The 13978-nt window shown below is 39.0% G+C and overlaps 1 protein-coding gene across 2 annotated transcripts in view; it reads right to left on the minus strand.

The window, feature by feature from the left end:
- Positions 1-219: 219 nt before the first annotated feature.
- The window catches only part of NELL1 (neural EGFL like 1), a 300065-nt gene continuing 286306 nt past the window's right edge, over positions 220-13978 (minus strand). For both annotated transcript variants that reach the window (XM_059848303.1, XM_059848302.1), the window contains 4 exons: positions 11061-11254; positions 5200-5376; positions 3362-3586; positions 220-2130 (listed from right to left, as the gene is read on the minus strand). In XM_059848303.1, coding sequence (XP_059704286.1) covers positions 2080-2130; positions 3362-3586; positions 5200-5376; positions 11061-11254 — 647 coding nt within the window. In that variant the 3' untranslated portion in view covers positions 220-2079. The remainder of the gene's footprint in view (positions 2131-3361; positions 3587-5199; positions 5377-11060; positions 11255-13978) is intronic.

Consider the following 13978-nt stretch of genomic DNA (forward strand, 5'->3'; position numbering starts at 1 on the left):
AGAGACTGCACTGTCTTTAATCCATTTACAGAGCTTCAGAAATTCAATATGACAGACTGGAATATATGATTCTGCCTGAGTATAAATGACATATTTCTTACCACTCTGATGCTGCACCTCTGGGCAAACACTTTTTCTCCTTTTTTGCAACATCATGAGCTCAGGCTGGAAAGGACATTGATCAGTGTTTTAGAATCCTGCTAATAAAACTAAGGGAAAGCAATCTGTACATAGGAGTTTATTTAGATGCCCACAGATTTTAAATCATTCCCCTTCATATCTCAGCCCACTGGGTATCTTATCCAACTGAATTACCATTGGGTTTTACAATGGGATATACAAAATGAGCTGACATTATGATTTACAAACATCCTTTGAGTATCATATAAAACACAACTCTTTCCCTTATTATACAATCATCAGGGCAATGCAAAGAGAGGCAATACATTATTAGCTGAAAATGATGGGGCCTTTTAAGAAAATAACTTTAACTTTACCACACAAAGCTGTTAACTAAAACAAAACCTGGTTAAAAAATTGGAATAAAGTTATCTGAATGACTGAAAGTAATTTTATATTCTTTGCCACTGTCCTCTTATAAACATAATAGTATTTCATTTAACAACTAATATTCTCACTGTATAGTCACACTTCTTTCTTATTGATCAGTTTCACATTTTTTTTGATGAAACTATGAAAAACTCACAAATGTAGACTTTCCAAACTGTAGCCACTACAGTTATTTCTGCAATCTTTTCCATATATTCAGTGTGTTTAATTAAATAAACAAAAAGAAAAAAAAACACTACACAAATGATCAGAACAAAACACAACAGCACATTAAAAATGTGACATTTAAGCTGCAGATGCATCCCCACAGAAATATATTCTTGTTCTAATGCCACAAACTTTCTAGCCTCTTGAAAAAAACAGCCATTAGCTGAAGAGAATCTAAGCTCTAACCTCCACATAGGACTAAGAATCTTGATTTAAATTCCTTTCTAAACTTAGGTCCTCAACAACACAGTAAATTTAAGTCTTTTTGAATGACATAAAATATGAAAAGATAAAATCTGTTTCTGAGCTGCTGGCTATGGAAGTTACCAAGCATTAAGGTCTCCTGTTGCTGGAACAGGTGCCTCTGCACTTTGTCACTATGGCAGCAGTGACTGAGGATGACAGACATCATTATTACTGTAAACACAAAAGAGGAAAAGTTCTGAACTCATCAATGATGTTTGCAAATGCAAGCAAATTCTAACCTACTCAACTCAAACTATATCATCTGAAGGGTCTCTGACTGTTTAGCACTGTATAATCCAGAGGAATTAAACTCAACACAATGCTGATAGTGACTGGTGATTCCTTCTTGAACATGTGTTGAACTGGCAGTGGGATGGGGTTTTAGTTCCATTTCTCACTGTAGAAGTCTTGTTGCTGCTCTGCACGTTTGAAGAAGAAAGTGCTTATTCTGCCATTTCATTCAGTTCATGGCATTTAATTTTATACTTTAAGACAGACTTATTTTGATTACTTTCATTCTGTCCGTACCTTTGAATGCTTTAAAATGTTGGACAGCTGTGAAATAGAAGTATTATGCAATCTGACTGTACATACATACATATTTTCATAAATACATCTAACAGGGACCTTGGAACCAAGTATGTGATATCATGGGACAAAATCACAACAGGCTGTCGTATTTGTAAAATCTAGATTCAAAAGAAGAAGAGCTGAATTCTATCAATGTTGTCAATACACAACTTAAAACAAAAAATACAGCATTAGTTTACCCATGAAATAATTGAAACATATTTGCAAATTTCTCGACAGGAAAGGTGTGTAATTTACAACACTGAAAACTTGTAGCAACCATTGATTTCTCTGCGCTGTACTGGAAGTCACCCGACAAGGCCGGCAGGGACGAGCATAGTGACAGCTCCCAAAGGCAACTCCCAAACATCTTCCTCCTTTGGAGACTTTGGTAATTGTCTGGTGTATAAAATGCCAATGCACAGGCTTCCTTCAGGTGGTAACTCCAGCAGTTTTCCTCCCCTGGCACAGTCCAGGCTGCCCAGGTCAGTTATTGTTGAGACACTCTAAATCCACCGAGCAGCAGACATTCCCATTCTGCACGGACAAACAAGCACAGCAGGTCACAGGGAGCAAAGGGCTGCTGGCATGCAGACACAGGTGCATCCCTGACACATCTACCACCTAAAAACACCTGCCCCCAGCACCCAGGGTGGTGGCATTGCTCCCAGCAGTGGCTCTTTGAGGAGGCCAGCCTTGCCAAATAGCACTGAATTGGCCTGAACTGCCAGAGGAACGTGAAACCTGGATGTGGTGCCCATAATAAAATGCAGCACAGCAATGGCAATGGTTTTTCTCTCATGCAAGAAGTTAATGGAGAGAATTTTGATGTGATCCACACAGGGAAGCTCTCTGCTTGTCTGAAATTAGAAGACAGGTCAGGTTCTACGTTCATGGCAGATATGGAGGGGATGAGGGCAACATAAACACCATAGAGCTTTGGAATTTAATCCATTGTTAAGTAGCTTTTGCTAACATAGTCATTTATAAAGCTATCTTATGTAATAAAAAACTACAGCAATTACTAAAAGCCCAAATGAGCTTTTTTTTTTTAATTTTTCTTTTTTTTTAATCCATGACAAATCTACAGAAAAAAGACCTCAAAAGAATGGCTGAAATGCTACCTTCAATGATTTAAAGCCCTGGGGCAATAGCTTTCTCTCCTAGAGTGAACAGAAGAACATTTTATATAACCCAAACCAACATTTTCATAATTTTGATATTAGCACAGTGGGGTCATCACTGCACAAAGCAAGGGAAATAGTCTGCTCTCCTGCATGAGAGCCATTGGATTAAATACATCTTGATGAGATCAGGGGATAGAAACTGTGACATTCCCTTCCCATCACTACTGTGGGAGGGCCTTTATCTCAGAGCTGCAATGCCTTTTAACTTGTGTTCTTGCTGGTGAAACTCTTATAGTACTGTTTTTGCTTCAGCTTACCAGCTCTGTAATACACATTTTCATGAACATCCACACTAGCTAATTACTGAAATGTTACTCTTGACTCATCCTGAGAATGCCTGAAGGGCACTTCAAGAGAACGTCTGAAAGTTGCACTAGGAGAGTAACGTATCTGCGCTCAACATTTTCAACAAGGAGAGAATTGTTTTGCTTCTACTCTGCCAGACAGAAAACACATGGGTTTTCTGTTGGCCCTCAGGTCTCTTTTATTTCCCCAAGATCTTAATGTGAGCCTCCAGGGAAAGAAAAGGACCCCAATCTTATCAGGTACATTCCGTGACCGTTCCACCTGGCCCATCATACCTTGCATTTGCAGGTCGTACAAGGAGATCCCACCATTGTCCATACAGCACCACTGAGCCTTGTGATTCCATAGCCATCTGGACAGGTTTTCCTGATGTCATAGGTGATGTTGTCAGCCAGACAGGGGTCACTGACACAGTGGGGACAGCACTCTCCTTCTGAGATGGCTGTGTACTCGCAGCTCAGGGTCGGGCACTGCAGAGGCCAACAATCCACCTCTCCTTCCTATAAATATTGAAGCAAGTGTCATTGTGCTTGCCATTTATGAACCAACAAGAAACTTTTTTACCCTTTTGAAAGCATAGTTTTGCCAAAATTGCAATAAAATGAATGGTTCAGACCTCAGTTTGGTTGATCACACAAAAATACATGCTGAATACTGAGCTGAAGTTTCCTAAATGTAGCAGATAAATTTGGTTGATTTCTGAGTGAACAACAACACCCATCATTGTAGCAGGAGAGCTTGAGCTCTTTGGGGCTTCTGAAGGCAGGGTTAAATACTGGGTACTCATATTCTCTACAAACTATAATTTTTGCTGTGATTGCCTTGTAGACTCATGTACTCTTCCTACTCCTGGTCACATAAACATCCCTGCAGGATCACAGCAAGCATTTAAATAGAAAATTAACACTGCAGATAGATGTAGGGTAGTATGCTGGAGAAGCACTGAACATTGATTTTAGTAGCAACTGCCAATATCAGCTTTATTGTCAGCTCCTACAGGAATCATTAGAGCAATACCATTTGTGTTCCACTGACTCATTTTACTCTATAATTTATTTATTTTTAATTTTATTCTTATTTTTATTTGGAAAAAACCTGAAACAGTTTAGCAGGCAGAGACATGGAGAAAACAAAAACAACAGGTCACTTCTGCACAGTATTTGTTTGTGTGTCTAAATTTAACTTGGAAAGTTCTTCAGTAACTTGCTCTCTACTGCTCTGTAAACTCTTCAGATGCTGAGAACATCACACACTGCACAGGACCTTACATACAACACTGATTTAGGGCATCACTGTCCTACAGCTTTGGATGTTATCCCAATCATAAAATTAGGCAAGAAACTGCAAGCCACAACCTCAATACTTACTCTGTGCATTATGGATAATTACCTCATGACAGTAAGTTAGCTTTGAATGTAATTTCCTTCCTGATTCTCAGACACCTCTTGATTAGTAACATATATAAAGACTGTGTTATACAGACAGCTATAAATGGAAAACTGATAATTTTAATGAACTTCATTGATGTGCTAATTAGCATATCTATGGAAAACATAAAGCTTTAAGGGAATAATCTGTAGGGTCTAATGAGAAAACAAATGATTGTTATTCTGTAGGTTTTTCTAGCAATATCAGTCTTCTTTATCCTTATTTGGTTAATTTTTTCCAATTCATACACTGGCACTGGCACTCTATTTCCAGATTTGCAGAATTCAAACAAACAAACAAATAAATTTCATATTCCTTTTGACAAGACAGGCCCACCAGATGTAATTAAAAACTGAAACTTCTCCAACCAACGCCATCACAGGCATAAAAGGTTGAAGAAGTCATTTAGTATCAGACAACCTTATAAAAGTTCTCAAAAGCAGACTAATGCTAAAATTAACATAGTGTCGAGGTTTCCAAGCTTTTGTCAAGCTCTCAATTTTTCTCATTCCACCTGCTTATTCAGCAGCAAGGCAAAAACTGATGGTGTAGATTTCAGCTCTCAGCACTCTCTCAGCACTTTATCATCAGCGCCAGCCTGAAAAGCAGGCGAAGAGCGAGCCACGAGCCTGCCTCCAGGTGTGCTCTGCTGAAAGCCACAACCCTCACCCTGCTTTGCTCGTACCAGGCAGCGGCAGTGCTGGCAGCTGTAGGTCCAGTTGTCCCCGCTGCGGTAGAGCCTGTGCCCGCTCTGGTCCAGGCACTGGCTGGTGACGCGCGTGTCGCACTCCGGGCAGCAGAAGAGGTCGGCGCTGGGGCTCCCGCAGTCACAGGCTGTCCTCCGGCAGAAAATCCTCCCGTCCTGCCAGCACACATTGCCCTGCCATCAGCCACACACTGCCAGGCAGCAGCCCAGGAAAGGGCACAGCTTGGGCTTACTGGGAAATGGAAATTTCTTAGTGCATTCCATGCCCACAAGGAGTGGGTTGTCACCATGGTATTTTTTGAAAAATCCCTTTGTCAGGATTTTTCTCCTGAGAAGCCTCAGAAAAGAAACGTAAACAATAATTATCTGCTTGCTTGGAATGTGGTCTGGGGGTTGCTTACCAACAGGTGCACCTTTGATTGGTTGCATGTGACTTGTTTTTACTTACTGACCAATCCCAGTCCAGCTGTGTCAGGCTCTCTGGTCAGTCACAGGTTTTTATTATCATTCTTTTATTATCATCTATCATCTTCTGATGTCTCCCTTCTCTTTCTTTAGTATAGCTTTAGTATATAATCTCTTATAATATAATATACTATAATATACTATACTAGAATATAATGTAATATACTATATTATACTATAATATACTATATTATACTATAATATACTGTAATATACTGTAATATACTATAATATTCTATACTATAATATAATGTAATATACTATAATATACTATACGATAATATAATGTAATATACTATAATACACTGTAATATACTGTAAGATACTATAATATACTATAATACACTATACTATAATATAACATACTATAATATACTATACTATAATATACTATAACATACTATACTATACTATAATATACTATAATATAATATACTATAATATAATATACTATACTATAATATAATATAATATACTATAATATAATATACTATACTATAATATACTATAATATAATATAATATAATAATATACTATAATATAATAATATACTATAATATAATATAATATAATTAATATAATATAATATAATTAATATAATATAATTAATATAATATAATATAATATAATATAATATAATATAATATAATATATTAATAAATCAGCCTTCTGAGAACTTGGAGACAATTCTCATCTCTCACCTTGTCCTGGGGACTCCCAACACCGCAACAGTGCATCTTGCCTGTCATGGTACAACAAATACCTGTACTATCCCAGGTGCTGTCAGTGCATGGATGCAATTCTGTCTGAATCTGACAACACTGTTTTCCTGTCTCCAGCCAACTGAATTTAAAAGCAGTCAGTATCTCAGCGAAATACAGTGAAGCAATTTCATATCTCATTGGTTACACCAAAAAACTCTTCAACCAGTTGCCACTCTAATACATATAATATTTATTTAGCACTATTTTGACTGAAGGTACAACTGTGAGGAAAATAACTTGAATAATGGTGATCCCTTTAACTAAAATATAGCACAATCACAGCAGCACTAATTGTTCTTGATTCTGACCTCTGTATCTGTCCCACATCTGGATCTACACTATACTAGCTTAAAGATAAAAGAACTTATCATTCATTCTAATTCAGTGCATGTATTACAGAGGGCTTGGATAAAGCTACATTCTGCTTTGACTCACACCTATACAATTCCTAAAGCAACTCCATTCATTTCATTGCCGTGTTTCCTAGCCTCATGAGAACTTTATTCTGAGTCTATTATCTGATGCAAGGAAGAAAATCTCATTGCTACCAAATATAGGAACACCTTTCAATGCAATGGAATTTATTTCCTCTGATCTTTGAAAAAAACTTATTTCTAATAAGAACAGGATGTCTTTTCCACAGGCAGCCAAACAGCCATAGGCACAGCAAAGGATCACAGAATGGTTTGAGTTGGAAGGGACACCAAAGCCCACCTTGTTCTAACCTCCCCTGCCATGGGCAGAGACACCTTCCACTAGACCAGGCTGCTCACCTCTAGCATGGGGGGGGTGACTGCTTATGATCTGATGTAGAGGAACCAGGGTTGGGTTCCTGTTTTAAAGCAAAGCCAGTCTTGCCCACCATGCAATATGTACCAAATCAGCATCAGGGCACCACAATGCCATGTCAGTTCAGCATCACTGCTGCATTTCATCAGAGTTTTGAATGGATCAGAATATCCTTGCTATTGTAAAAATAATTATCATTATTGCTTGTGCCTAACAAGCAAAGCTGAAGACAACACAAAATTATGAGGAAGTAGAAAAACGTGCCAGGTTAACAAGGGGCTGAACCACTTTTGCAACTGCAGGGAATATCTTACTCTACAAGCTTTGGTCAGCGTTGTATCAAACCAAGATAAGCATTCTGCACCAGTGGCTAGATTGCCACTTCAGCTGTGGGAGCAGGGATAAACAATCTTTATCTCCTTACTCAGCAGTCTGAGTAAATCACATGGAAGAATGGCATTTCCTTAGCCATGTGTTTGGCCAGGTCCAGCTGCACATCAAAAGCCAGCTTAGCCCAGCAGTTCTGCCAGGATGACCAGCACCAGGCACGTAGGGCTGTGACAGGAATCCAGGGAACCTTGACCATGGCAGTCTCTCTCCTCTTCTGTGCTGATTAATAATGGCTAACAACAGCCCACCTGCTTTAATGCAATTCAGTTTCTAAGCTTTCAAGATCAATTTTCAAAATTCCCCTTTCACCTGGTGACACTGCTGGAAATTCTGTGTTTCCCTGACCATGTTCTATGTTGCCTTTGCTATCCATATTTCAGAACACTGAAAAAACCTGATGATTTTGCCAGAGCTTTTGGTAATCATAATACACTACTCTGTTTAGTCTCTAAGCACCTGTGTTTTGTGTTCAACCTCAACCTTGTGTAGCTCTGTACATTTCAAAAACCATTTTTATCCCTACACTGCAGTGGCACAAAGCCTCAGAAGCTTTGTGATAGCTACTCTATCTCATGTGCATCTTTGCAGCTCAGCAGTAGCCCTGAGAAATACATAGAGAATTGAGAAATAGATGTAGAAAACCTTCATTTCTTCAGGTGAGTAAGAACATATTACATACTCTTATTACTACCTCTTCCTTCCCACCTTACTGAATCAGTTCTACATTCTTCAAAAGCATCAGAGGTATGCTCATAAAGTTGTTCTTATCAAAGGAAAAACTGACACAGAAGAGAATAGCTGTTAAGGCTGGTCAAGGTTTTCACAGAGCCTCAAAGCCAGCTTGGAAAGAATTCAGCCCTGCAAAAACCACACCACCAAATGGTTCTCCCCCTCAGGAACACACCTCATCTGGGCAGATCCCCCTGCTCCCAGTGCTGTGTGTATCTCCCAGGCCTTTTCAATACAGGCAAGGGAGGGCTGCCTTAACCAGAGACAGACCCAAAAGCCCAGACTGCACAGCCAGGCTTTGCTTTTTTCATGGGAGCACACAAGAGCTTCCCACTCCAAATTCCAGCCTTAAATGTGATGGTCTATTAAATCCACAATAGTGCAGAAAGATGCCTATACAAGACATGTCAAATGTACTAAAGGAACAATGCTAATTTAGAGTTTTGAGAATTTATGATTTTGTAAACTTTATGTACATTTCAATGAACAAGAATGGTTTGAAGACACTGGGTCCAGTGAAACACTGAAATAGCCTGTGCTTCAGTAATGACACTTTGCTTCATTATATAAATGAAGCAATATAATTTCCTCTATTCTATAGTATTTTGCTTCACAAATAGCTTTGAAGTTCATTAAGCAAGGTTAATGTATTTCCTTTGTACCAGATTGCAAGTTAAAATATTTTAAAGATGGTAACTATGTGTTTCAGCCAATGCACAGAATATATCCACCTGTCCTTTGCCAGAGTAACTACAGCAAAACAAAAGCCATTTTTCTGGATAAAACAAGTAGGATCATTGCAAAGTTTGAGCAAGTAGTATAAGGAATGGTTTGGTTACATTCTGCTCTTTTCCTCACTGCAAACTGAGCAGGCTGCAAAAGATCAAGCAGGGGCAGTTTTTCCATGCAACTGCATGGAAGGGAGAGGTTTGGGTAGCCTGGTGTAATGGATGTATCAGGATGTATAAGAATGGATTTCATTAAACACTGAGTGAAGACTTTCCATTCTGCCTGAGATGTGACATATAAGGAGCTCTTCCTGTCTTCCTTAATCTGCAGACAAGAATTTGCTCTTGAAACAGGCAGCTACTGGAATGAAATTAAATGCAAATGTTAATTCACAGAGGGAAAAAGTGAAGTGAGGAAGACACATAGTAAGAGTCATAACAGCAGTGTAAGGCTCAGTTTAAACTATGCACTAGTTAATAATTTTTGTGTTTTCATATACTAGTAAGAGCATTCAACATAAGATATACATGCATTGAGAAATGCTAAATAACACCACTTGCAAGCAATCTAAAATGTGAATACTAATAGTTATAATTCTGCAAAGGCAGACCAGATGTCTTCACATATATTAAACTGCTTAGTCTACTGACTGGAAATCCTTTCATAAGCTTGCCAGCTCCCCAAGATTACCATAAAAGCTTGATGTATATTCAGTAAAGTTGTATACTTCAGTTTCTGAAAGGAGGAGTTTTAGGGAGCTTGAGGCTACTTGAAGTAAAAACTATAGCAACTCACAAGAACATATTCCCTACTGAGCCCAAACCAGCAGTGTACTTTTTAGGCTGCATTCACTCTGAAGTCTTAATTTTCCCTTCTGCTACACCACTGCAAAACAGAAAGGATGGGGCTCTCAGCTTCTTGCAGCTTCCAAACACCTCCTTCCCTTTGCTCCCCTCTGCTTCTCTGGCTCCCAAGCACTGAGATTTGGAGACTGATAGGCCAATTCCCACGCTCCATCCTCAGCTTCTCACAAAACCTGATTTTACCTGAACTCATGGATGGGCCTATAGTGCTCTGCTGTGCCTTTGGACAGCTTTACCCACACTATGAACAAATCAGGTCAAAGTGACCATGAAAGACCAACCACTTCTCAGATTAGGGTGTTTCTAAAATTCTTCTGATGTCAAAGAGAGCATTCCTCTATTAGCTTGTGAAAATCAAGAAAGCAGAGCCAGTTGTTCTTCTAACTTGTTTACCATACAAAGAAAAAAATTTTAAAAAGTAATGTCCAGGGGAAAAAAAAAACCAAGCTAACAACAAAAAACTCCCACCCTGATCTAAATGTTAACTCTTTAAGGTACCCCCCCTGGCTTCTCCAAACAAGCAGAGAGAGCTGCACTGCTCAAGGGGGAGACCTGCCAACACAGCCAAGGAAAAAGCTGGCCTTCACCCCTCTTCACTTGGAGGAAATTAGGTGCCTGCTGCTGGGTCTTCTGACCTTTGACTCATGCTCCCACCTTTCTTCTCACCCAGTTAATTCAAATGTATTCCAAGCATAGGGAAACACAGCCAAGAGGAAGGGGGCTGACTACAGTGCTGAGAGATGCATATTCATATGGAAGAGAAATTCAAATCAGTTCTCAGCATTTCCAGGAAACATGCTGGAACCTGCACACTGTGTTAAAGGGTCAAGCAGGACCCTCTCTAAGGCTCACTCTGAAATGCTCTGGCCCAGGGTGACATGGTAAAAGCTCAGCAGGGCCAGCCTTATTCAGCTAAGTGTGTGGTTGTGCAAATCAAGGAAATAAAAGCCTTCCCAGAAGAATATCCCCATCCCAGCCTCAGTGCCCACAGCACAGCTTACCTTCTGCTTAGGGTAATATTTCTGCCAGCAGCAGCAGCACTGCAATATTGGGTTCCTGACATGAGCCCAGGGGATGAAAGGCTCCTGGAGCCCAGGGCAGCTGATCTCACCTTGCAGGAGCACACGGAGCATCTGTCCTCCCTCAGGGTCCACACCTGCCCATTCCTCTTGAAGCCACCTTCGTGGGGACAGTCTCCAGTGCAAGATGGCCCAGAGGGACAAAGGCAGTCAAACCCTCCTGGCAGGTTCACACAGGCAGAGTCATTCCAACAGGTGTGGATCTTTAAGGCACACTCATCGATGTCTGCAAAACAGCAGATTTAAAAAAGCTTTGGGCACATTTTTCATGGTTTATAAAAGCTTTGGGCACATTTTTCATGATTTATAAAAGCTTTGGGCACATTTTTCACGGGGTAAGTTTTATTTCTGAATTAAGTAATTATTGCTTATTCTTGTTGGTGGATGAGGGCGCATTGCTTTTTACATATATATATTCCTTTTTATACATATTTCTTCCAAATTTACTTGGTAGACTTCAAACACTGATGGGTTTTAGGTTATTATTTTCCAGTATTTACTTTGATTCCACAAAGAATTCTGAAATGATCTCCATCAGGCTGAACTGTAAATGCTGAGTCTGAGGTACCTTGGTGAAACCATCTATCAGTGACAAATCTGAACCTTACTCATTTCCCAGTGACTAGAAACTAACAAGCAGAGTGACTTTCTGTTATCTAGACCACTCTCTGTTCTGGGTTTTACATCAAAATAGAAGTGCATTATTCTTTATAATTTCCTAGCACAAGCAACATTCCCCACACTAGAAGCAGTCAGTTGCATTCTTTTCCCATTGCTGGAAGGTGTAAGTGAATTGGAAAAAAAAATGGAAAAAAAAGAACTTGGAGACACCTTATATACACAAAAAAATATGTCTTAAAGCTATGCAGTATGATTTAGCAATGACACAAAGAATAGGTGACAAGAGAAAATGATTATACACCAGAGAAAAGTGAATTACAGTATCCCAATAAATTTGCTCTTGGAGGGTAAAATATAATTATGCAATATGAATTTATCTAGGGAATTCATGCAGTGTTCTTTTTCTTGCAAAGAAAGCTATTAGATTTTTAAGCACATTGCTAAAAATGGGTGATTCTTTCAGACAATAACTTTGGACTTTTCTTAAACAAAATATTGACAAATTGTCCAAATGAAATACCAGTAAACTGGTGGGTCTCTTTTGTTCCAACATGAGCAATGAAAACTGCAATCAACAGTGGAAGGAAGGGTGGAAAATAAAATCCTTTAGAAATATGTGATGGTTTCTGCCATGATAGTTCCAGAATAGCAGTAGATAAATTCAGAAATTACAAGGAAGAACCACCATACTTATAATTTGAAATTACCTTACTGCTAGGGTGAAATGTTAACTGCTCAGTATTACCCAACAGTACTTTTAACTTCCCTCTAAACCAACAGAGTCAAAAGAACTTACAAACAAAAGTTACCTAAAGTCTAATTTAGGTAGGATGTGATGTCCAGTGGCCTTACTTGGAGGACAAGTGCCACAGTTTCATGATTCATCACCTCAAAATGTCCTATCTTAAAAAGACTAAGAATTCTCTCATTCTGCTGAAGGAAACTCTTTATAGCAATCATATCACTACATTCAGTCTGGTGTGGATAGTACAATTCCTGATTTCAATTCACAAATACTCCAGGAACAAGCAGAAATGTGCTCACGCCCTTGGATTTTGATGAAATGTGAAAATCAGTCTGCACAACCGAGTCAAAGCTTGGGGCTGCCAGAAAATGACTTTTCCTTGTTGTGCTCGGAGACCCAGAGGGAAGCTGGAGGTAATTTATTCACTGCCTTCCCAGGGCTTCACTCCTGGGCTAACCTGTGGGCCAGTCCTTTGCACAAAAGGTCCCAGTGGCCTGACAGCATGATTCAATTGCTCCTCACTCAGACTTGCCTAAAAATGGGGCATTTTGCTGTCCTGAAAGCCATAATTGCCAAAAAAGAACATTGTTGCTCTAGGGCACAACTTAGCCATAACTAAGTACTTGAAATATTCACTACTGGTGGTGAAAAAGATGCAGCACTAAGAGAAATTAAAACTTGTAGTTTGTGGTTTAACAAGTGCCAGAGTACTGCAGGAAGCAAAAAGCATGAAGACTGACATAAAGAGAACTATGAATGAGCTGGTATCCAATGAATTATATCCAAGCAGCTACTGTAAAACTTAAAACATTCTCAAAGATATCCCTTTTTCCTTTCAATAGACTTTGACTTGTGGTTTTTGTTGAAAACAAAGGTATAAATGAAGTATTCTGGTGGTTTCAACCAGCATCATCAACACTGTCTTCCCTACCCCATTCAGAGCTCCTTGACTATAATCTGTACAGGATGTGGCAGAATAACAGTGCAGATTAGAAGGGTAGCTTTCACAGCTCAGAACTAAAAGGATTTCACAGATGAAGATAAAGACATATTGCCTACAGAGTTGCATTTAATTGCTTTACTTATGACACTGAAATCTAATTCTGTTTCCATGTAATTTAACAGATTTATGGAAAGCCAGATGTTAGCAATTATAGAAACTAACATTATTCATGTTTTCAGTAGTACAGACCTGTTCAAACAAAGCCAACCTAATCTCTTATGTGCATGCAGAAGGGAAGAACCCCATTTATGTACCTCTGCTGCTGGTCTCCATTTAACACACATAAAAAGGATGTCCCCATGAAAAGCAGCCCAAACTGGCAAATGGGTGATTCTTGATGAAGAGTCAAGCAAAGCATGAACATAAATTCATAAATAATAGTTTATTATTCTTTTTATGGCATTTATTATTTAAAAGTTTTAGTCATGAGTCAGATGTAAAAGGTTTGGACACTGCACTCATTTTCAGCAGAACTTTGAACAGAACTAACTTTTTGAGAATATCCCTTTGGCAGTTTTTTTGCTGTCGTTGATTGCATTTCCAAAAGTCAGAACAGTCAATGTTCCTGTAACTTGAGGGGA

This window comes from Haemorhous mexicanus, chromosome 6, assembly GCF_027477595.1.
Source record: "Haemorhous mexicanus isolate bHaeMex1 chromosome 6, bHaeMex1.pri, whole genome shotgun sequence".
NCBI classification, from domain to species: domain Eukaryota; kingdom Metazoa; phylum Chordata; class Aves; order Passeriformes; family Fringillidae; genus Haemorhous; species Haemorhous mexicanus.